The sequence below is a fragment of the Acartia tonsa genome, chromosome 3 (assembly GCF_053477335.1).
Source record: "Acartia tonsa isolate MP-2025a chromosome 3, ASM5347733v1, whole genome shotgun sequence".
In the NCBI taxonomy this organism is placed as follows: Eukaryota; Metazoa; Arthropoda; class Copepoda; order Calanoida; family Acartiidae; genus Acartia; species Acartia tonsa.
Window position 1 is genome coordinate 49,659,600 of NC_137262.1, and position 22,528 is coordinate 49,682,127.

Below are 22,528 nucleotides of genomic sequence, written 5' to 3' on the forward strand. Positions count from 1 at the left end.
AAGAAAATAAATAATAATATTGTAAAAGAGAAATTTTTGACTTTAATCATTTTGAAAGTAAAAAATTTCAAATGACCTATCCCAGTTTTAACAAGTTTCCTTTAGTAAGTGCATAAGAAGACGGTATAGATCAATGGCCGATAAATTATACCCTTAACATATCCTGAAATATACAGAAGTACGATTTTTTTGTCTGTAGCTAAAGATCTCATTAAATATTGGTCCGAATAACGCTTGATTAATGTCATCGGGAGGTTTTAGGCCATTTTCTAGAACTCATCGGCCCTTTCCTAGAGGCTATGGGCGAAGTAACTAGCAAACTATAAAATAACTATAAAAAATAACTAATATTTATTTATCTCCCATTAATCTATCCCCCATATAAAATTCAGGGTTATAAAAAAACAAAATATACGATTTTCTTTTTTTAAAAACCACTTGTGAATAGGCATTAGACACTTTGAAATGCTATGCTAAAACTCATTTTTTTCTCAATAACAATAACATTTGTTAAATTATATTTTTTTTGCTAAAAATCATGCAATTATTATAAAAAAAAGTGCAAATAAGTTTTTCTCTAGTTACCAAATACATGTCCCTGATTTTTTTTATATAAATTTTTATGGTTAGAAATGTAATTATTATCATAAGTTTTTAAAAAGAATAATACCAATTTTAATGAATTATAAATATCCTACAATGTACAAATTATATTACTGCAGAATAAAACATTTGAATATACTTTTTAGAATCTTTATTTGTAGAATCAAGGAGGGCAATAGCCATAAACGCAAAGCTTAACAAATTAGAAAATGCACATTAATAAATTTAGATCGAGATAAAACATATATATTACTAGTGGCTTTGCCCTAGATGCCTCTAGGGGTACGTAAGATGAGAGTGGGAATCACTTTCAGTTTAAGTTTAAAAAAGAAAAAAGAATTTGGAGGGTGGCTTTTAAAAAAAAACCTTCCCCGGGCATATAAAAAGGTACATTGTAAAGGAGAACCAAATCGGTTCAGTGCTTAGCAAGATCCTTCGCTACAGACGAAAAAACTTACTATTTACTTTATATAATACTATAAAATTAGGTAAACAGATTTCCTTAAAATGACAAATTCTTGCCATTTAGTAAACGATGTTGTTGTCTCCGCCCATCAAAGTCTCTGAAATGGCTAAACTGGTTGTACTACTTTTCAGAGAAGCTTAGGTTTCGTAAGAAAATGTATTGTTTTGGTATAGCACATTCATTTTACATAGGCTTGCAGTTGGAAAATGACTTCGGCTGTGGGTAAATTGATAACTCCCAGCAGTGCTCAGCCGTCTTTTCTTCCGCATACAGCGTATTATAGTCATTGATGCTTTACAGAAAACAGCGGATTGTCCCAAAATAGCTGTGTATAACTAAAAAGTGTTTTTTTCATTTTGTGGAACAAATTTTTTTCAGATTGCATATCCCTTTAAATTCTTTGCTGAATGTCCTTGTTAATGCAAACTTTTCATTTGTGTATTGTTTCATCTTTACAATAACATTTGAATGTTTGAATGGCGAGTGGGTTAAACATTTCTTGGTAATATATTCATACAATCTACCAAAATATAATATATTTGAACAAAGAAAATTATACATATTGTTGGGTCAACTTTAAAGAAAACTTCTTTTTTCAACAATAATAATTCCCCTTCTATTTATATTTATCATAAAAAAGATGGGTATAATTAAGTTTATTTTTAAATCAAACTTTAAGCCGAATCCATATAAAAGAACTAAATATAACTTCAATGCTTTATGAAAAAATTTATATGGAAGTTTCAGATGTAAGTCGGGACAAACCTACGAACATCCTAACACTTTAGTTTATATGGTTACTAGCGGCTTCGCCCCTAGCCTCTAGGGGCTTTGCCCCAAGAGGTTTCATCAACTTAATTTTTCGTATTTTAGATTTAAAAAGAAAAAGTAAAAAAAAAATTTTTTTTTGGGGGGGGTATTTTCATTTTTTTGGGGGGTTGGGGGTGTCCCACCCCCAAAGAAAATAGCTTAAAACCATCACAGGACCAGTAGATATATTCCCTGAAGAGTAGAGCCCAATCGGTTCAGTGGTTACTGAGATCTTAAGCTTCAGACGGACAGACGGACAGACATCGTTCTACTTTGTATTATAGATAGAACATTATTAACTGGAAATTTATTCAACCAACCCTAAGATTTTTAGGAGATTTTTTCTGATCAGCTATTTTTTGTGATGTTGTTGTTTTATTTGAAATTTGAATGTGAGAAATGTAATTAAGAATTGTGTGAAGGAAGATTCAATTTAGAGAGACGCACATGTCATTCTTTCAATAGTTTGAGACACGGATGGATTGTCGTGTATTTGGATAGCTAAGATTACATGATACATATGTATATTCACTAGTTAGGTTAACAAATGGAATATATTGGGAGAGGAAAGATTACAAAAATAAGCATGCAATATCTTTACAAGTAAGATACATGAATAGATTACTGTACTTTGGGTTAACTAAGAATACATTTACCTGCACCAGTTAGGCACACTCTTGGATTATAGTTTATTAGGAGTGCTAAGAATACATAGAAAAATTTTCATCGCCAATGGGACGTCTCGCTGGTCCCGAGGAGCTAGATTTGTTAGTGTCACCTAGCTACAACTCTCACTTACTCGTAGATACAGCAGATTTAACCGTCCCGTCAGAAATATCAATGTATTTTTTAACCCTTTTGTACCATGTCCTAAATTTTAGGTCAGATTGAGACTAAGTTATTTATACTTTTTACACTTAGAATCAGTCCACCCTAAAACTATCAGTTTTCCTACTCAAGTTCTACTGCCAACCCTTATCCCTGGCCTTCAAAGTTTATTAAACAATATGTTAGGACGTTATTTCCTCTGGCCTGGGTTTTAACCCAGACGTATGTTTAATAAGCCAAAAGCGGAGGACATTCTGCTTTACATATTTATTAACAATATTGGGACTAAACCCTAAGATTAAATAAAAAGAAAAAATTCCATTTAAGTTTCAGTATTTTATTTACAGTTCTAAAATTCCAATTTAATTATTAAAGACTATTTCATTACAGGTTTTGTTGCTGTACGAGTTTACATCACAGAGGAACGGGCTTGCTGCAAGATTTAGAAATTGAACCTGAGATAGTGGTACCCTGAAAACTGATGATGTCTTCCCTTGTCTTCTCATATTTATAGACACAGTCAGTGAAAGTTTTTAATATGTGGAAGGTGAGCTAACCCTTTTTGTGATGTATACCCGAACAATACAGTGAGAATTTTATAGTAAAAATTAGCAAAATCACACATTTTATAGAAAAAATATTTAACATACACTATATCATTACTAATATTTTAAAATTACTGGTTTATCTACAATAATATCTAAAATGTTATCATTTTTATTTTTACATGTTAAAATCACAAATTTTGATAATCTATTTTTATTCGATTGTTATACAAATTTATTGATAATTGTTATAAGTTATACCTATCCATTTTCCAAAGAAGAAAAAATACACTTTTTGTGGTAATTTTGTTGTTTTATGGGAACGTTTATCAAAGTAGAAAGTGTGTTTGTCTGTCCATTGCAATATGATTTTGTTTGCGCAAAAATAGAAGGTTGTAGCGCGTTTTATTCTAACTAGGCCATTTTAACATATCTGGATAAAACTGGATATAGAAACTGGATAGAGCGAATGTTTTATTTAAATGATTTTCATGTATGTTAAAGTGGAGTGTTCGTCCGAGTCTTTGTTATGTTGGGTGATTTTGTTTTATTTATGTTTTTAGGCCCAGTGAACAAAGACAGGGTCGAGTTCCACGGATTTACTGTTTACTACTTTATTACTGTTATTTTATAACTTTCTCTTTTTCATAAAGGTCAAAGAAAAGTACTTGTTATTTTATAAAATGATTCTTAGAAACTGTTTTTTGGGTCATATATGACCCACCAACAGTTAGGTACACACTTGGAGAACAGTTCATTAGGATAGCTGATAACACAGTGGAGTATCAAAATTAAACTCTATCAAGTGTGGGAGTGGTGTATGTTATTGTTCACCTCAGAGCAACGTTTTATATTGACTTTTTGCTGTCCACCCCTGAGTGTTCAATTTACACCTTTTAATCTATGTACCTTAATTTCTGTACACTCTCTTCGATAATTGCCATTTCATTTAATTCAGGAAAAAGGGGGAAGAGTGATTGAAACAAATTTTGTTTTTGTTTTTAGCTTATTTTTTAAAACTAGATTTATTAGACACTAGAGATGTACAATAGATCTTTTCATGAAAATACTCTTTTTCGAATTTTAGTCTTCTGCTAACCTAAAAAGTTACTTTAGGAGCCTAGAAATACATGTACAAAATTTCAGCTCTCTATCTCTACTGGCGACCTAGCGCCAGGCATGTAAAATATCAACAGATAACGGTAGCACGGCGGTTTTAACAATATCACAGCAATGTGCAGGTTTTAAGCTCTTCTGCATATTTCAATTTAAACACATAAGGGCAAAGATATATTATCCCAAAAATCTTTTGTCAAAGTCTACTCTACACCTAGCGCCAGTCATTTTTCTATAATCATGCCTTTTATACCTGTGAAAATAGAAATCGCCAGCGCTAGGTGTAGAGTAGACTTTGACTAAAGATTTTTGGGATATTATATCTTTGGCCTTATGTGTTTAAATTGAAATATGCAGAACACTTAAATTCATCTTCCAAGCCACTCTCTAGGCATTTTAATTTTTTTTATGAAATAACGGTATTTCAAAACTGCCCTTTGAAAAGGCCCAAAAAATATCTTTTTTTGTCACTTTTTTCATTGCTTATAGTTACAACTTATTAAGATATTATGCTCAGTTAAAAAAAATCGGCGCCTCCAGCACCAAAACCGGCAAAAACTGGCAGTTAAACTTCTGTGCCCCTACTTGCCCCCCTCTTCGGTAAACAGTAGTTATCTCAAGAAGTAAAAGAGATATCAACACACAGAAAGAAAACTTTTTAAATAAAACTGAACTAAGTAACCATTACACATTCAATTTTGGGACTTTCCTTCTAGGGGCTTGTGGAGCAAAAGACCCACCAAAACACTAATAATATGAGTTCTGAGCTTATTTTTAAAGATATCAACCTGATTTTTTAAAAATCTTTTGTTACCATAATTTAACTCAGTAACATTTACAGATTTCATTTTGGGACTTTCCTTCTAGGGGCTTGTTTGGCAAAAGACCCCCAAAAACTAAAAATGTGAGTTCTGGACTTATTTTTAAAGATATCAAACTTTTTTTCACATAACCAAACTCAGCAACCTATACATATTTCATTTTGGGACTTTCCTTCCAGGTGCTAGTGGAGCAAAAGACCCCCCAAAACACAAAAAATATGAGTTCTGAGCTGATATTTAAAGATATCAAACTGATTTTTTTAAAGAAACTTTTTTAACATAACCAAACTCAGCAGGGGCGTCCAACCTTTTTTTTTGGGGGGGGGGGGGTAAAATTTGCTTGTGGGGGGGGGGGGTAATTACCCCCCCCTGAAACCTGTTAGCCGGGGCAAATTTTGTTTTCCTTTCCAAAATTTACCCCCAAATTTTTAAAGAAAATTTTTAAGATAAAACTCAACTCAGTAATGATTACACATTTCATTTTGGGACTTTCCTTTAAGGGGCTTGTGGAGCAAAAGACCCCCCAAAACACAAAAATAGGAGTTCTGAGCTGATATTTAAAGAATTTTTTAAAGGAAACTTTAACATAACCAAACTCAGCAGGGGCGTCCAAGCTTTTTTTTGGGGGTGGGGGCACCCCCACATTCGTTTGGGGGGGGGGGTAATCTCACTTTACCCCCCCTCTTGGACGTCTATGAAACTCAGTAATGTTTACAGATTTTTATTTTAGGACTTTCCTCCTAGGGGCTAGTTGGACAAAAGACCCCCAAAACTAAAAATATGAGTTCTGAGCTTATTTTTAAAGATATCAACCTGATTTTTTTTTGAAAACTTTGTTAACATAACCTAACTCAGTAACATTTACAGATTTCATTTTGGGACTTTCCTTCTTGGGGCTTGTTTGGCAAAAGACCCCAAAAAACTAAAAATATGAGTTCTGGACTTATTTTTAAAGATATCAACCATTTTGGAGGGGGTATTTTAGGAGGGGTAAACATTTTGAATACCTCTCAAAATAAAAAATCTCTAACAAAAAAATACTAAATATTTAATAAAATTTAAATTACCCCCCTCCCAAAAAAAAAAAAAGATTTTACCCTGGGGGCAAATTTTGTTTACCAACAGATTTCAGGGGGGGTAATTACCCACCCACCCCTCCAAGCAAATTCCCCCCCCCCCCCCAAAAAAAAAGCTTGGAGTTGGACGCCCCTGCTGAGTTTGGTTATGTTAAAAAAGTTTTCTTTAAAAAAATCAGTTTGATATCTTTAAATATCAGCTCAGAACTCATATTTTTGTGTTTTGGGGGGCCTTTTGCTCCACAAGCCCCTCAAAGGAAAGTCCCAAAATGAAATATGTAATCATTACTGAGTTCTGTTTTATTTAAAAAATTTTCTTTAAAAAATTCAGGTTGATATCTTTAAAAATAAGCTCAGAACTCATATTTTTTGTGTTTTTGGGGGTATTTTGCTCCACTAGCACCTGGAAGGAAAGTCCTAAAATGAAATCTGTAAACATTACTGAGTTTCATAGACGTCCAAGAGGGGATGTAAAGTGGGGATTACCCCCCCCCCCCTCAAATGAATTTGGGGGTGCCCCCACCCCCAAAAAAAAGCTTGGACGCCCCTGCTGAGTTTGGTTATGTTAAAAAAGTTTCCTTTAAAAAAATTATGTTGATATCTTTAAATATCAGCTCAGAACTCATATTTTTGTGTTTTGGGGGGTCTTTTGCTCCACAAGCCCCTCAAAGGAAAGTCCCAAAATGAAATGTGTAATCATTACTGAGTTGAGTTTTATTTTAAAAATTTTCTTTAAAAATTTGGGGGAAATTTTGGGAAGGTAAACAAAATTTGCCCTGGCCAACAGGTTTCAGGGGGGGTAATTACCCCCACCCCCCACAAGCAAATTTTATCCCCCCCCCAAAAAAAGCTTGGATTCCCCTACTGAGTTTGGTTATGTTAAAAAAGTTTTCTTTAAAAAAATCAGTTTGATATCTTTAAATATCAGCTCAGAACTCATATTTTTTGTGTTTTGGGGGGTCTTTTGCTCGACAAGCCCCTCAAAGGAAAGTCCCAAAATGAAATGTTTAATCATTACTGAGTTCTGTTTTATTTAAAAAATTTTCTTAAAAAAAATCAGGTTGATATCTTTAAAAATAAGCTCAGAACTCATATTTTTTGTGTTTTGGGGGGTCTTTTGCTCCACTAGCACCTGGAAGGAAAGTCCCAAAATGAAATATGCATAGGTTGCTGAGTTTGGTTATGTGAAAAAAAGTTTTCCCAACAAAAATTAGGTTGATATCTTTAAAAATAAGTCCAGAACTCACATTTTTAGTTTTTGGGGGTCTTTTGCCAAACAAGCCCCTAGAAGGAAAGTCCCAAAATGAAATCTGTAAATGTTACTGAGTTAAATTATGGTAACAAAAGATTTTTAAAAAATCAGGTTGATATTTTTAAAAATAAGCTCAGAACTCATATTATTAGTGTTTTGGTGGGTCTTTTGCTCCACAAGCCCCTAGAAGGAAAGTCCCAAAATTGAATGTGTAATGGTTACTTAGTTCAGTTTTATTTAAAAAGTTTTCTTTCTGTGTGTTGATATCTCTTTTACTTCTTGAGATAACTACTGTTTACCGAAGAGGGGGGCAAGTAGGGGCACAGAAGTTTAACTGCCAGTTTTTGCCGGTTTTGGTGCTGGAGGTGCCGATTTTTTTAAACTGAGCATAATATCTTAATAAGTTGTAACTATAAGCAATGAAAAAAGTGACAAAAAAAGATATTTTTTAGGCCTTTTCAAAGGGCAGTTTTGAAAAACCGTTATTTCATAAAAAAAAAAAAATGCCTAGAGAATGGCTTGGAAGATGAATTTAAGTGTTCTGCATATTTCAATTTAAACACATAAGGCCAAAGATATAATATCCCAAAAATCTTTTGTCAAAGTCTACTCTACACCTAGCGCTGGCGATTTCTATTTTCACAGGTATAAAAGGCATGATTTTAGAAAACTGACTGGCGCTAGGTGTAGAGTAGACTTTGACAAAAGATTTTTGGGATAATATATCTTTGCCCTTATGTGTTTAAATTGAAATATGCAGAAAAGCTTAAAACCTGCACATTGCTGTGATATTGTTAAAACCGCCGTGCTACCGTTATCTGTTGATATTTTACATGCCTGGCGCTAGGTCGCCAGTAGAGATAGAGAGCTGAAATTTTGTACATGTATTCCTAGGCTCCTAAAGTAACTTTTTAGGTTAGCAGAAGACTAAAATTCGAAAAAGAGTATTTTCATGAAAAGATCTAATGTACAAGAGTGGTATGTAATTAAAAGCAATAACAAGCCCCCCCCCCCCTCCTCCTAACATTCGAATCAACAATATCTAAATAAATAATATCGAATTTATCCTTATACTAAAGTAACAGGATGTCTGTGTGTCTGTGTATCTGTGTGTCTGTGTGTTTATACCGAAGGATCTCGCTAACCGCTGAACCGATCGGGTTCTCCTTAACAGGGTAGCTTCTCATAGGTCCCGGGAAGGTTTATAACTATTTTTTTGGGGGTGGGACACCCCCAACCCCCCCCCCCCAAAAAAAAAAAAAAATATTTTTTTAACTAAAATTAAAAATGAGGGGGGGAGGGAATTTTCTTTCGCCCCCCCCCCAAATTTTTTTTTACTTTTTCTTTAAAAATTTAAAATAAGAAATTGGGTTATTAAATTTGACTCTCTCCTCCTCAAGTGCCCCTAGAGGCCTCTAGGGGCGTAATATAGTTTAAAAATATAGGACAAATTATTAGAGGCCTCTAGGGACTTTTTAGATAAGAACATAATTGCACCCACACGGGATTCCAACCAGAAGTGTTGTAACATCCCTTCTGGTTTAATTGTTGGTGTTGATACACCCCCCCCCCATGGGGTGTATTTGGATGGAGTTACAATAGAACCAGGGATGTAAAGGTTGACCGCTTCCAGAAGCGTGTATCCTTAAGATGACCCTGCTTCGAACATACATAAATTATAGAGTAAGCTCGGCCAGCTATTGGGGTCAGATCAAAATCAAATAGATGTAGATTCATGTGATTTATTACGAATCCACAAAACAGCACAAATTACATCTAAAAAGAAGAAACAAGATTAGTCAAAATAAAACATAGTTATTGTTTAAATTCAAAAAGAATACTCTAAAAAAACATCACTTTTTCCTTTAGTAAAATCTTTTAGCATTTGCTGGCTTAAAACCAATTATCGAAAAAAAATAATCACAACAAAACAAAATTCTACTGATATAAACAAACACATTATCCAGTACAATAGGGATAAGACAATGGCCGATATATTGAGGTAAATCCCTAATTATGATATAAAAAATACGTAATTTATTTACGTTTGGACACTCAACTAAATGAATTAATCAATCAAAATTCATTAAAGGTCCCCAAAGTTGTTATACAAACGAATAAGAAAACGTTATTAAAAGACTTTGGTGACAAGAGTAATAAATAGCTCTATGTCCTCTCTCCTCCTGCAATAGAACAGTGGTTCAGCTTATTTACCTACACTTTATCTTATTTAAATTGCAACATAGTACGTACTCGCTCTCTTATGCTTATGCTTATAACTCAATAACAAAAACCTAAAAGCTAATAAAATTGATAAATTGTTTTTATTAATTTAGTTTAATGAACAAATAAACAGCAACTCAAACGTAGGATAAAAAAATTATCATTATCTTATCCTTTTACAATAGTAACACGATGGCTGTTTGTCTGTAACGAAGCATCTCGTTGAACCAATATGGATCTCCTTTACAGTGAAGCTTATATTCCAGGTAGGGTTTATAACCTTTTTTGGGGTGAAAGGTAAAAAATCCAAAGAGAAGTTGCCCTTGAAGCAATTTTGTCTTTAAATCTTTCTTTTTAAAATTGAATTTTTAAGAGCCACCTTCCCCTTTCTTTACTAAAGAGCTCCAAAGGGGCATAATGGTTTGAATGTAGAAATTAATATTTATTTAGAATTCTTTCTCGTTTTGGTACCACCTAACAGACTTTGACCGGACACCACAACCGACACAGACCAGATATTCTTATAAAATCAACTCTTGCCGAAGTATAATTACTAAACTAAAAGTAATGAAGTCACAGCTCTCTATCTTACCTACAAAAAAATGACATTGAAAAAACAAGAGGAGGGCTCATTGAGCCCCCCCCCCCCCTTCCCCGATCTGTAAGGGTTAAGGTTTGGATATACAAAATTTTCTCACAATCTATAAATAAAATCGTTTCATAAACTTTAAATTGTAAAGTTTGTATCATTATTAATTAGCCGGCGGCAAAGGGTTAAAAAATAAAAAAAAAGTATTTCTTAGTATTATAAAGTAAGTACATTTTTCGTATAATATAAACAGGAAAAAGCACGCAAAAATCATAAATATTTAGAAGAATATAATTTGGGGTAATAAAAATAAAAAGAATACTAAAATCCTCCAATTAAAAACATGTACAGAATGACCGGTTTGGTATGTAAACATTCAACAATTACTTAGTTTTAACCAGTATACAGCGCTCTACGAACCTGAGAGGGTCATAGTTTTTTATTTTGTAGAGCGGTGTTGTTTTAAAAGCCATGAAAAAGGTGTATCTTTTGACCTCTAGTTTTTATTTAAATTAGTTATAATAAATGTAAATATTTTGTATAACTTCAATTGTCGTCAATCAATTAGTAAAGTTACTTTAAATTAACTTAAATAATTTTCTTTTAAGTTTTAACTTTTAATGAAGGTGGTAAAAAATTTATATTTATTTTTTAGAATTATTTTTAGAGTTTTAGATATAAATTAAGTAGTTTGAACATTAATCAATATAGTTTTGCTTCCTAAATTACTTTTAATTAAAGGACCTTAATTTATAATGTGGCATTTATTTATTTAAAAATATTATTTAGGGTATCACTTTGTTACCCTGGCTCCTTGCCACTTGTCAGGCCTCTTATTGGACTTCCAGAAATTGTGGATTTGGGGTAAGTTAATTTTAGAGTAGTATTGCTAAAATATTTTTATTAAAAGCGAAGCTTTTCTATAATTAGGGTGGGTCCGTCCGTCCGTCCGTCCGTCCGTCCGTCACGGATAGCTTTTTTCGTTAATTTAGACATGTTAGAATTGTCCTATCGATTTCAAATTTTGCATGGTGATTCCTTTAGTAGTTAGGTACGATTTAGAAAGCGTAGCAACTCTATAATCATTACCGAAATGTCCGTACGTCCATTTTAAACATGTTGATTTATTTACTTTTTTAAATAGCTTTTTTCGTTAATTTAGGCATGTTAGAATTGTCCTATCGATTTCAAATTTTGCATGGTGATTCCTATAATAGTTCGGTACGAGTAAGAAAGCGTAGCAACTTTATAATCATTACCAGAATGTCCGTACGTCCATTTTAAACATGTTGATTTTTTTACATTTTTAACAACAAATTTGTATGTGACCTAATTATCCGATTGGTCTGATTTTTGGTATACTGATTCCTGGGACAAAAAAGTACAATATTTTAAGCGAAGCAACTCTATAATCAAGTCCTAAAAATGTAAGTATGATTATAATCAGTATCCTGTATCAAGCAGTTTTTCAACAAATTTACTTACAATTTTGCTTTGACTCTTATACATTCGCATTCTGATTATTCAGTTATGACATTATACAAGTGTTAATGTCCGTTTGTCCTACCTTTTCAGAGCTTCGCTTTTATGGATGTTGTCATCCTTGTTTTAATTAGGATTTTTGTTTGAATTTAAAAATTTCAATAGATACTAAACCGAATAAGTTTTTATCGTTAGGGAAGGTTCACAAAGGTCCTGGGATAGTTTTAGGCTATTATATTTTTAGATATAAATCTTTGGTTATTTTATTTTATGTTATTCATTTATATCTGCGAAACTCTTTCTCAGTCGCATTCAGCGCCTCAAAATATTGTTTTTGCTGCGAATGTTGTTTCATGTTTATTTTAGTCACATGTGGCTGTACGTGGAAATGTAACTGACGCTATTTGTGGAAATTACCAAGACTGTGAATATATTCAAAATACAAACTATGGGTATGTTTTTTTCAGTTTTTTTTGCGTAATTTTGTTAGTAGAATAGTTTTAAGAGTGGTTTTGGATACTTAAATTGGTTGAGCTCTATTTGTAAATGAAAAAAACTAAATAATAACCCGCCCCCCCCCCTCATTTGCCCATGGAGAAAAAGTCTTTTTAACTTTGTTGAAACTTAAAAGTTCTTTAATGGAAATTGATTCCATATTTTTTGTGCTTGAAATTTCTGAACTTAACATTTCCCCTCAGATTTTCTTAAATCAAAAATTTAAGGTTTATGACTTGCATATTTGGGTTTACACAAATGTTGTATCTATTGTTCTTGTTCTTGATTGGATTATTTTTAGGAGTGACGTAGCTAAATGGCAGGCATGCGATGCCAAAGCTGTCTGCTTGTGGAATGCCGCTGAAAAGAAATGCGGAAAGAACAGGTATAATATTTTTAATAGGGACGTGCTAATGTTTCCAGGGGATTGTAGAGAGAAATACACATGACCATTCTTTTTAATGCTAAAAAAGTATAAAAAAACTAATTTCCTATTTGCTTATTTTAAAACTCTAAATATAAATATCTTAAGCCTTGGAATTATCAATTTTAACATGTTCGTTTAAAGGTAAAAAATCAAACCGTTGCCGTTCTAATTAAAAGGGGGTAGGCGGATGTGCCACTTTTTGAAACCAAAAGTAAAAACGCGCATGATCTCAGCCCAAAAATGAATTATAGCTCTAAAATTCTGCACAGCAGTTGCTTTTGTTGAGAACAATATGGAACTGTGAAGAAACGGCGGCGGAACCGCCGCTCCCGCCGAAAACCGCTGTTTTCCGCCGAAATTTTTTTTGCTTTTCCCATAAAATTTCACTTGACACTTATAAGATATTACACTTGTTTTAGTATTTACATGTTTCGAATATTACAAGTGTCACGTGAAAATATAAGGGAAATTTCTATGAAAAAAAAGTTTATCTCAGATGATTAAGAACTGTCTAATATGGCGAAAAAAGGCAAAAAAAATCTGCGGGAAACACCGGTTTTCGGCGGGAGTGGCGGTTCCACCGCAGTTTCTTTACAGTTCCATATTGTCCTCCACAAAAGCAACTGCTGTGCCAAATTTTAGAGCTGTAACTCTTTTATGGGCTGAGTTCATGCGCGTTTATTTTGGTTTCATTAAGTGGCACATCCGCCTCCCCCCTTTGTCAAATATAAAAACTGAAATTGCTAAAATTCCTCTTTTCTTTTAAACTTTTGCCGGATTGTTTCAACTTGTTATTGTTTCGCTTCTAATATGATTGATTTATTTTTGCTTGTAAATATTATTTCATTTTCACACTAATTCCCCCCCCCCCCCTCTAATTTTCAATTTTAAATATAATTGAAACCCATGAGATATGGTTTGTTTTCGTTTGTGTATTACTTTAGATCAGGTCAAGTTATATTTGGTATAGGAAAAAGTATTACCATTTATTTTTGTCAAGCAGTTTTAGCCCCCCCCCCCCATATTGGAAAAAGTATTACCCTTTATTTTATACATTCACCTTGTGTGAAAGCACGTAACTTTTCAACTTTTATAGGGATAAATTCAACAATGTTTGTGTACCAGCAAATCAAGATGGATCTCCAGCAAATATTAATCAAGTTTGCCATAACCTTTCAATGGGTAGATGCCCGAGAAAGTTGGAGGTATGTTGCATTAATGATCTTTTACAAAAACGAGGCTATTCTACATTTAGAGTCTGTCCTTCTGTAACTGATTACTCTACCATAGTATGTAGTATTCTTTTTTTAGTAGGATTTCAGGCGGGGGGGGGGGGGGGGGTGATTAAGATAATAGTTAAATTGTGGTCTTTTTTTTTCCTAGGGTTATTTCTTTTGAGAGTGAAGTTACCCTTCTCCAAAATAGTTTTGATAATCTTGCCTTGACTTCTGAAAAGCTTCACTTTAAAATAGAATCTTATATTTTCAGCGATTAGAGACCCTTTGTTACAAAAGACTCAGACGTCCCATAAATTTATGTTACTTTTTACTAACTTATTTGTATAGTACAAAAAATTTGCCACCCCCTAACCTCCACCTCAAGTTTGTGAATTAATTTATTTCTTTGGTTAATTTTAAATATTTGTAGGGAGATTGGAAAAGAAATAAAAGTTTTCTTTAAAAATCATATTCTTGTAGGTGAAGCGTGGTTGTTGTCCTGGTAATGCTGGCAAGTATGACGGCATCCTGGTGACCTCCTCCCCCGACTACGTGTGCTGCAACACCCCCTGTGCCTCCTTCCACAACTCTACGCAGAGCCAGCCCTCCCTCTGCCGTATAGAGGACCATCAACATCTGACCCATTGTGATAGTGGCCGTGCCAAGAGATCTGTTTATGGAGGTAATTTTTTTTAAACAGATTTTGGCATAATTTGAATTCTAAAAAAGGATGACAACATCCATAAAAGCGAAGCACTGAAACGGTAGGACAAACGGACGTTAACACTTGTATAGTTTCAGAACTGAATAATCCTAATATAAATGTATAAGAGTCAAAGCAAAATTGTGAGTAAATTTGTTAAAAAACTGCTTGATACAGGATAATGTTTATGGACATACTTACATTTTTAGGACTTTATTATAGAGTTGCTTCGTTTATTACATTATACTTTGGTTGTCTCAGGAATCAATATACCAAAAATCAGATCAATCGGATAATTAGATCACATAAAAATTTGATGTTAAAAAAAGTAAAAAAATCATCATGTTTAAAATGGACGTACGGACATTTTGGTAATGATTATAGAGTTGCTACGCTTTCTAAATCGTACCTAACTGCTAAAGGAATCACCATGCAAAATTTGAAATAAATAGGACAATTCTAACATGCCTAAATAAAAGCTATCCGTTACGGACGGACGGACCGACCCTAATTATAGAAAAGCTTCGCTTTTAAAAATGTTACTTTTTATGTAAAATTACTGCAGTGGCCGGTCCATTAACTCTTTTCTGAAGTGAAGCAACTCAATAATTTTTAATGTCTGTCTGTGAAATGGCTATAGGAAAATTTTATCTTTTCAGCTCCATTGCAAGATTTCTACTATTTTTGATAATTTTTTAGTATAATACATCCATGATGGTCAAAGTATTAAATACAAAATGCCTAATTTTACAAAGGTTTCGTGATTTATTAAAAAAAATGTTTATATTTTTTAGGATAACTGAACATTTGCTCATTGAAGTTTGTCCATACATACTTCGCTACTTATGGATGATATTATCCTTGATAGAAAAATCCTATTAGTTTTATAATTTTAGGCGATATGGGTATGCCTATGGGTCACGAGTACAATGATGTCCAGATGAACCCGGATGTAATTGAGAACATGTTTGGTATGAATCCTGGCAGACAAATGGCTTTTGGTACTGCAAATGAAGGATTTGGATTTACGGTAATTTTTATGTACATAACTCAAAGGGATAGTTGCACGAAGTGAACTTAACGAGTTGGGAGTAATTGCAAAAGTAAACATTCAAAGTTTTTTTTTAGAATATGATATAAATATAGGTTAGCCATGGAGATATTTGAAATAAAAATAAACTTTTACCAGGCAATTTTTGAGTTGTGTCTAAAAGTGTCAAAAAAGTCATAATTTCAGTCTTTTTTTTAAAACTATGTTGTAGAAAATTTAAATTACTTTAAATATATGCCCTAGTTTAAACCATTAAACAGGAAAAAAATATGTGGTTCACTAACTAAAGTTCAAATGCATTTCATGCAACTGCCCCTTTAGTTTTAATCTTTCATAACCTAGTGTACAAATTTAATTATCTAAATACTTTATATAAATTTCAAAAACCTGTTGCATAAACATAGACTTCTAAAGTCAAGATTTAGAGAAATCTAATGGTGTTGAGTTTTATTTATAAAATTAGAAGAGTTCAAATAAGAACAGTTCAAATAAGCGTCTAAATTTAAACCTGCTTTAATTTAGAATTAAAGAAATTATTTTGATATTTTAATTGCAGGGCATGACTCCTCAAATGGGTGTCAACGCTCTGGAAGAGATTGGAGTCGGCAAAAGCAAAGAAGCTCACACTGAAGAGATCACTGTTGACGATCTAATGGATGTTCTCATTGAATCACTATCAAAGGACAAGGACGTGTTTGACTACAACAGGGAAATTAATTCAGATCCTTGGTTTCAAAAGCAAGCTTTTGGCGGTCATACTGACAAGTTCAGCTTCATCAATCCTTGGAAGTTTATTGATCAGATTTATGGAACTCCTTTTGGTATGTCTCAAGCTTCAATGACCTACGGCAATATGTATGGTATTGATGCTAAGGATTTCAAGAAGCCAGCCAAAGGATTTGAAAATGTTGGACATGTTGTGCATCAGAATATGATGGGCGGAGGCGGCTACGGCCCTGGATATGGAGGCGGCTCCGGCGGCGGATCATATGGTGGTGGTTCCTATGGAAACCATAATTCTTTACCTTATGGAGGAAGTCAGTATGGTGGCAGTCCATATGGCGGTGGCAGTCCATATGGCGGTGGCAGTCCATATGGTGGCGGCAGTCCATATGGCGGTGGTCAATATGGTGGCGGCAGTCCATATGGCGGTGGTCAATATGGTGGCGGCAGTCCATATGGTAGCGGCAGTCCATATGGTGGCGGCAATCAATATGGCGGAAGTCCATATGGCGGTGGCAGTCCATATGGTGGCCAGAGCATGGGTCGCTATGGAGAACAGTCTATGGGCGGTGGTGGTCCCTGGCAACAAGGTATCATTTTGACACGTAATGTTTTTTATTTCTATCTGTCTACTAAAAGTTATAGGTATCTGTTTGTTTAGTTATGATTTAGAACTATTTAGCTTTAAGGTTCGTCGTTCTCGTAAGAATTACTTAAAATAAGGCGGGAAGTTTTGACACATTTGCGTAAACCTGGTACCTAGGCTTTATCTTTGGACTGAGAAGATAGGTTATTGGAGATAAAATCATTCTTATATGATGAATTTCACGAAGTTTTTAAATTTTTTGGATAGACCTCCAGGTTCCGGCCTGCAGGCCTCCAGGTGGTCTCTGTACAGGTAAGAATGAAATTTAAAAAAAAAGTTGCAGGTCAACTTATAAAGCCTAGGTACCAGGTTTACGCAAATGTGTCAAAACTTACCCCCCCCCCCCCTCTGTATGAATTTGTATAGATTTTAACACTATGCTTAAAATATATTAGGTAGTTATGGAGGTATGGGAATGGACATGGGTATGGACCAGCAATATAGCTCTGGTGGTAATTTTGGCGGCCAGCAAAGTGGTGGATTTGGAGGTATGGGAATGATGGGAGGACAGGAGAGTGCGGGCCTTGGCGGCCCAGGTTTTACCTCGGGTGACCTCTACCAACAGCCGGGCAGAGGAGGCATGGGGGGCATGGGAATGGCCGGAGATGGAGGATACCCTGACGCACCCGGAGGACAAGGAGGTTTTAAAAAGAAATAATTAGCCAATAACTTATAAATTTTATGTAATGTCTTTAAATAGTCTTATGGAATAAATCTTAACTTAAAAATTGTGTTTCTCCATTTATTATGTTAATATCTGCTCTCTCTATTTTTTTATTAACTAAGCTACTCTATCATTTACTTTGTCCGTCTGTACTAATATCCGTAACGCTGTTATAGCTAGACCCTTGTCAACATTTCCATTATTTTTTGGCATAATCTCTATACAGTCGGACTGATTAAAGGATTAAATTGAGCCGTTTTTTATACACACTTTTACATTTTTTTGGTTATTTATTTTATTCTTTCATTTTTTTTATATCAATTGCTTTAAAGACTGATTGTTGATTCTAATAAGTACATTTTAGCTAGGCTAATCGTCATGCAATCAAATTCATATAATAATTTTTCATGAATGTTTCGTGAATATCTATTATTCTTAATCTTTCGTTGGTTTTTTCTTTTCCTGTGTAATATTTGTTTATTTACTTTGAAATTTATTTTGTGCTTTGCTAGTTATAGATGTCACTCTTGCATTAAAAGCGTGCGGTTATTCTGGTAAAATTAAGTGTGTACATTATTTTTGTAGGATTCTTTATGATTCCGCAATATATGATCTCGGTGTTTAGCAAACTAAAATTATTTTAATTGTAAAAATGTTGGTAAATCAATTTATCTGACTCGTGTCAAATAACTGAATTATTATAATACTAGCGGCTTCGCCCTAGCCTCTAGGCGCTTGGGCCTTAAGAGGTTTGATAAAACCAAATTTTCGTATTTTAGATTTAAAATAAGAATGTAAAAAAAATTTCTTTGGGAAATGGGAAATTTTTTTTGGGGGGGGGTATTTTTCAATTTTAGGGGGGTTGGGGATGTCCCACCCCCCAAGAAAATAGTTATAAACCTTCCCTGGACCTATGAGAAGCTACCCTGTAAAAGAGAACCTGATCGGTTCAGCGGTTAGCGAGATTCTTTGCTACAAACAAACAGACAGACATCGTTCTACTTTGTATTATTGATAAATTTATGCAAGTCGAAACAAAATTGTAAGTAAATTTGTTGAAAACCTGCTATGTACATGATAATGTTTCAGGACATACTTACATTTCTATTACTGAATTAAATATGCTTCGCTTATAACATTGTACTTTGTAGTCCTAGGAATTATTAGTATTCCAAAACTCAGATCAATCGGATAATTTTATCAAATAAAAGTTTGCTGTTAAAAAATAAAAAAATCAATAAGTTTAAAATAGACGTACGGACATTCTGGAAACGAATATATAGTTGCTATACTTTCTAAATCGTACTAACTAATACAGAAATGACCATGTAAAGTTTGAAATAAATTGAATATTTCTAACATATCTAAAATAACTAAAAAAGCTTTCCGTTCGGGACGGACGGACCGATCCTTAATGATAGAAAAGCTTCGCGTTTAAAAAGATAATTCTATTGCTCAAACTTTATTGTTAAGAATATATTATTATTTAAATTATTACATTAAGAAATATGATAATTTACATACTGGCAGCAATATCCAGAACATGCCTGATAACAGTATCATTCTTGTTGGCAAGAACAGCAAACAGGTCGTCCAGCTCTTCTGCTTTGATCACCTTTGTGTCAGCCATGATGTTGTGTGTGCCACAGAAGTCCATGCAGTCCTGAGTTTCCTGGATGCTACCAATCAAAGATCCTGCAAAATATAAATTTAGTAACAGGATGTATGTGTTGTGTATGTGTGTGTGTGAACGGAAATATCCTCTTAAATACTGGATTGATATGGCAGTTGAGCTTCTTTTATGTCCCAAGAAGGACTTTTTCTATTTTTGGGAAATTTACCACTACCTATCCAAAAAAAATTAACAAAGCCCCATTTTAAAGTGATATAACTCTTAATATAAATTCACGAAAAATAAACATACTTCAAATGGAAGCACTTGCTATACTGATTTGCCTTAAATGTAAAGTAGGAAAGGGGAAGTTAAGGAAAGTGCAGTGATGTGGAAACGAAGAAATGGTCCAACAAAACAGGATTAACCCAAAATAATTTATTCAATACTCTTTTAAAACTGCTTTAATACGATATGTTATACTAGCGGTTACGCCCCTAGAGGCCTCTAGTGGCACTTTAAATGTTTTTGTTTGTTAAAGTTAATTTTTTATGTACGATACCACCTTATTTGACGTTGAAGTCTCCCAGATGTTAAGAAAATTTTCCATTTTTTTGTCATTTCTTTTGGGAGGGTGGTAGTACCCTCCTCCAAAATAGTTAAAAACCTTCCCAGGACATATGAGAATCTACCCTGTTAAGGAGAACCCGATCGGTTCAGCGGTTAGCGAGATCCTTCGGTACACACAGACAGACAGACACACAGACAGACAAACATCCTGTTACTATAGTATAAGGATGATGTTATAATCCAGCGAATCGGATTCGGAGCCAAACTGAAAAGTAAATTATCTGCACTTTAATACAAATCCGGCCACCCTAGCATTATTGACTGACCGAAGACCAGACTTACCTGTAATGTTGATACGCTTGAACAACAATGGAATTTGTTGAACATGATGATCAGTCAGTACGAGTCCAAGCTGAACCAAAGTTCCATTCTTCTTCAGCAGTGGCAGGTAGTGGGACAACTGATGAGGGGCTGGCACTGTGTTCAGTATAAGATCAATACTGTTGTCAGCTGATTTCATGCTGTTAGCATCTGTTGACACAATAAAGCGGTCAGCTCCGGCATCTCTAGCAGCTGTTGCTTTATCTGGTGACGTTGATATAGCATAAACTTCATTGCCCATAGCTTTGGCTAGCTTCAAGCCAAACTGTCCTAGTCCACCAATGCCAATTATTCCAACTTTCATTCCGCCTTTGTTTGCTTTCCATTGAACCAATGGAGAATACATGGTAATGCCAGCACAAAATACCGGTCCAGCTTTCTCTAGGGGATAAGCATCTGGAATCTTAATAAGATAACTCTCATGGAGAGTATGTGAAGCAGTGTAGCCACCATAAGTATAACCAGATTCAGTGACCAGGTGGCCATGTTTGATAGCAGCATCATACGTGAAAGTGAAGTCATTTTCACAGAAATGTTCGTCGCCCTTTTGACAGCTGTCACAGGTCATGCAGCTGTCACAAATGGCACCTGCTCCTACTTTGTCACCAACCTAATAAAATGAATATGTATAAATGTAATCATATGAAGCATCGCTCATAGAAGTAAATCAACTTACTAAAATAAGAAGAGCATCCAACAGACTTATGGATAAGATGTTATTGAGCAATAGTTCATTGGCTATACAATTTTTATAGCAAATTACATAAACTCTTATCATATTTAATTTAATTATTCTTTCTACAGAACCATGAGTCCCTAAAATTTCCAACCCAACGAATAAAAGAATGTGTTTATTCAACTCTGGGTACCTGTTTAATTTCCAGTCCAATGTCAATTCCCTCCCTGTAAATACTAATGTTTTCCCCTCAATACCCCCCCCCGCATCCAAATAGTGTGACAATAAAGCAAATTTTTAGTGATCATATTTCACTACTTTTTACCTTAAACTTTGTAACATTCTTTCCAACCGCAGCCACTATGCCTGCCAGCTCATGTCCAGGTACAACAGGATACTGAGTACCACCAAGATCATCCAGTCCAATATGAACATCATTATTAACAGTATGCACATCAGTATGACATATTCCACAATATTGAAGATCAAATCTCACATCATTATCGCCTGGTAGATTTCTTTGGATAGTTATTTTTTCAAAATTAGATGTTGCAGACTTTTTGGCCCAGGCTGTTGTTTCATACATTGACATTTTTCAAATAAAAATCAAATTACAAGGTCTTGTTTAACTTAAAACTTTATTAATACTGATTTATATGAAGCTTCTATTCAAATAACTTACTCATGACAGTTCATCAAAAAGAATTTATATGAAGTGTTTTTATAAAGCAGAAAAATAAGCCAAAATTGGAATGCGTCTGTAATATTGTTGTTACTTTTGGATTCTTGCCCACAAATCTATAGTATATCAATGACCTTTATCGTCTGCTATTAAATTGCCTTCTGCTACTTGGACATTGTGATGGAGAGATAAAATTATTTAACCCTTTCTCCCTCTAGTATAATTTATACAGATTTAAATAAAAGGGCATTCAATACCATAAACTTTGTACCCCAGTTAATTTAGCTAAATTTTACTGATATGCGTAAACAGTAACAGGTGTCAGAACAATTTTCATTTTGTACTCAGGATAGCTCATCTTGACCGCTTACTTGCCATAGCTTGTAAAAAGGTATGTGGGGGTGGGGGGGGGGGGGGGGTAGTGGGTTATTACAAAAGTTGGGTTGCTTAAATTCCGGTTTTATCAGCCTAGGATTATGGAAAATTGCACTAATTTTAATCTATACACCCCTTTATTAATAACTAGCGGAGGCGCCCCTAGCATCTAGGGGGACTATATTCGAAAGGATATGGAAGGACAGAAGAATAGCCTAAAACCAAACCAAGACTTATTAATAAAAATAAAATAGATCAAAACCATATCAGCGCCTATATGAAGCACCCCTCTGAAGGAGAACCATATCAGTTCAGAGGTTAACGAGATCCTTCGCTACAAACAAAAAAGCTTACTACTTTATATAATAGGATTAATGCCAAAATATTAAAATTGTGTCTTGTGCGAATATGCCCAAGACTCAAGAGTTTTCCAAAAGAGAATTTATAACGTACATGGCGATCCTTGTATACTGACCGACCATTTATTATAACAAA

At 34.1% G+C, this 22,528-nt stretch overlaps 2 protein-coding genes across 5 annotated transcripts; one reads left to right on the forward strand and one right to left on the reverse strand.

Annotated features, from left to right (window-relative positions):
• Positions 1 to 10,562: 10,562 nt before the first annotated feature.
• On the forward strand, positions 10,563 to 17,801 carry LOC145314495 (uncharacterized). Of its 4 annotated transcripts, XM_080154416.1 has the most exons (11): positions 10,563 to 10,809; positions 11,119 to 11,193; positions 12,178 to 12,263; positions 12,608 to 12,691; positions 13,830 to 13,938; positions 14,431 to 14,632; positions 15,550 to 15,683; positions 16,261 to 16,837; positions 16,889 to 16,945; positions 17,003 to 17,017; positions 17,469 to 17,801. In XM_080154416.1, the coding sequence occupies exons 1-11, from the start codon at positions 10,801 to 10,803 to the stop codon at positions 17,729 to 17,731; spliced, it is 1,611 nt and encodes a 536-aa protein (XP_080010542.1). In that variant the 5' UTR covers positions 10,563 to 10,800; the 3' UTR covers positions 17,732 to 17,801. The 4 variants fall into 4 exon arrangements, with proteins under 4 accessions (XP_080010542.1, XP_080010541.1, XP_080010540.1 ...); XM_080154415.1 differs by having other exon boundaries at positions 16,261 to 16,945; XM_080154414.1 differs by having other exon boundaries at positions 16,889 to 17,017.
• A 1,382-nt stretch (positions 17,802 to 19,183) lies between these two features.
• Positions 19,184 to 21,645, reverse strand: LOC145314498 (NADP-dependent alcohol dehydrogenase C 1-like). The gene is made up of 3 exons (XM_080154418.1): positions 21,302 to 21,645; positions 20,262 to 20,910; positions 19,184 to 19,432 (listed from the first exon to the last, which is right to left on the reverse strand). The coding sequence occupies exons 1-3, from the start codon at positions 21,566 to 21,568 to the stop codon at positions 19,254 to 19,256; spliced, it is 1,095 nt and encodes a 364-aa protein (XP_080010544.1). The 5' UTR covers positions 21,569 to 21,645; the 3' UTR covers positions 19,184 to 19,253.
• Positions 21,646 to 22,528: the final 883 nt, after the last annotated feature.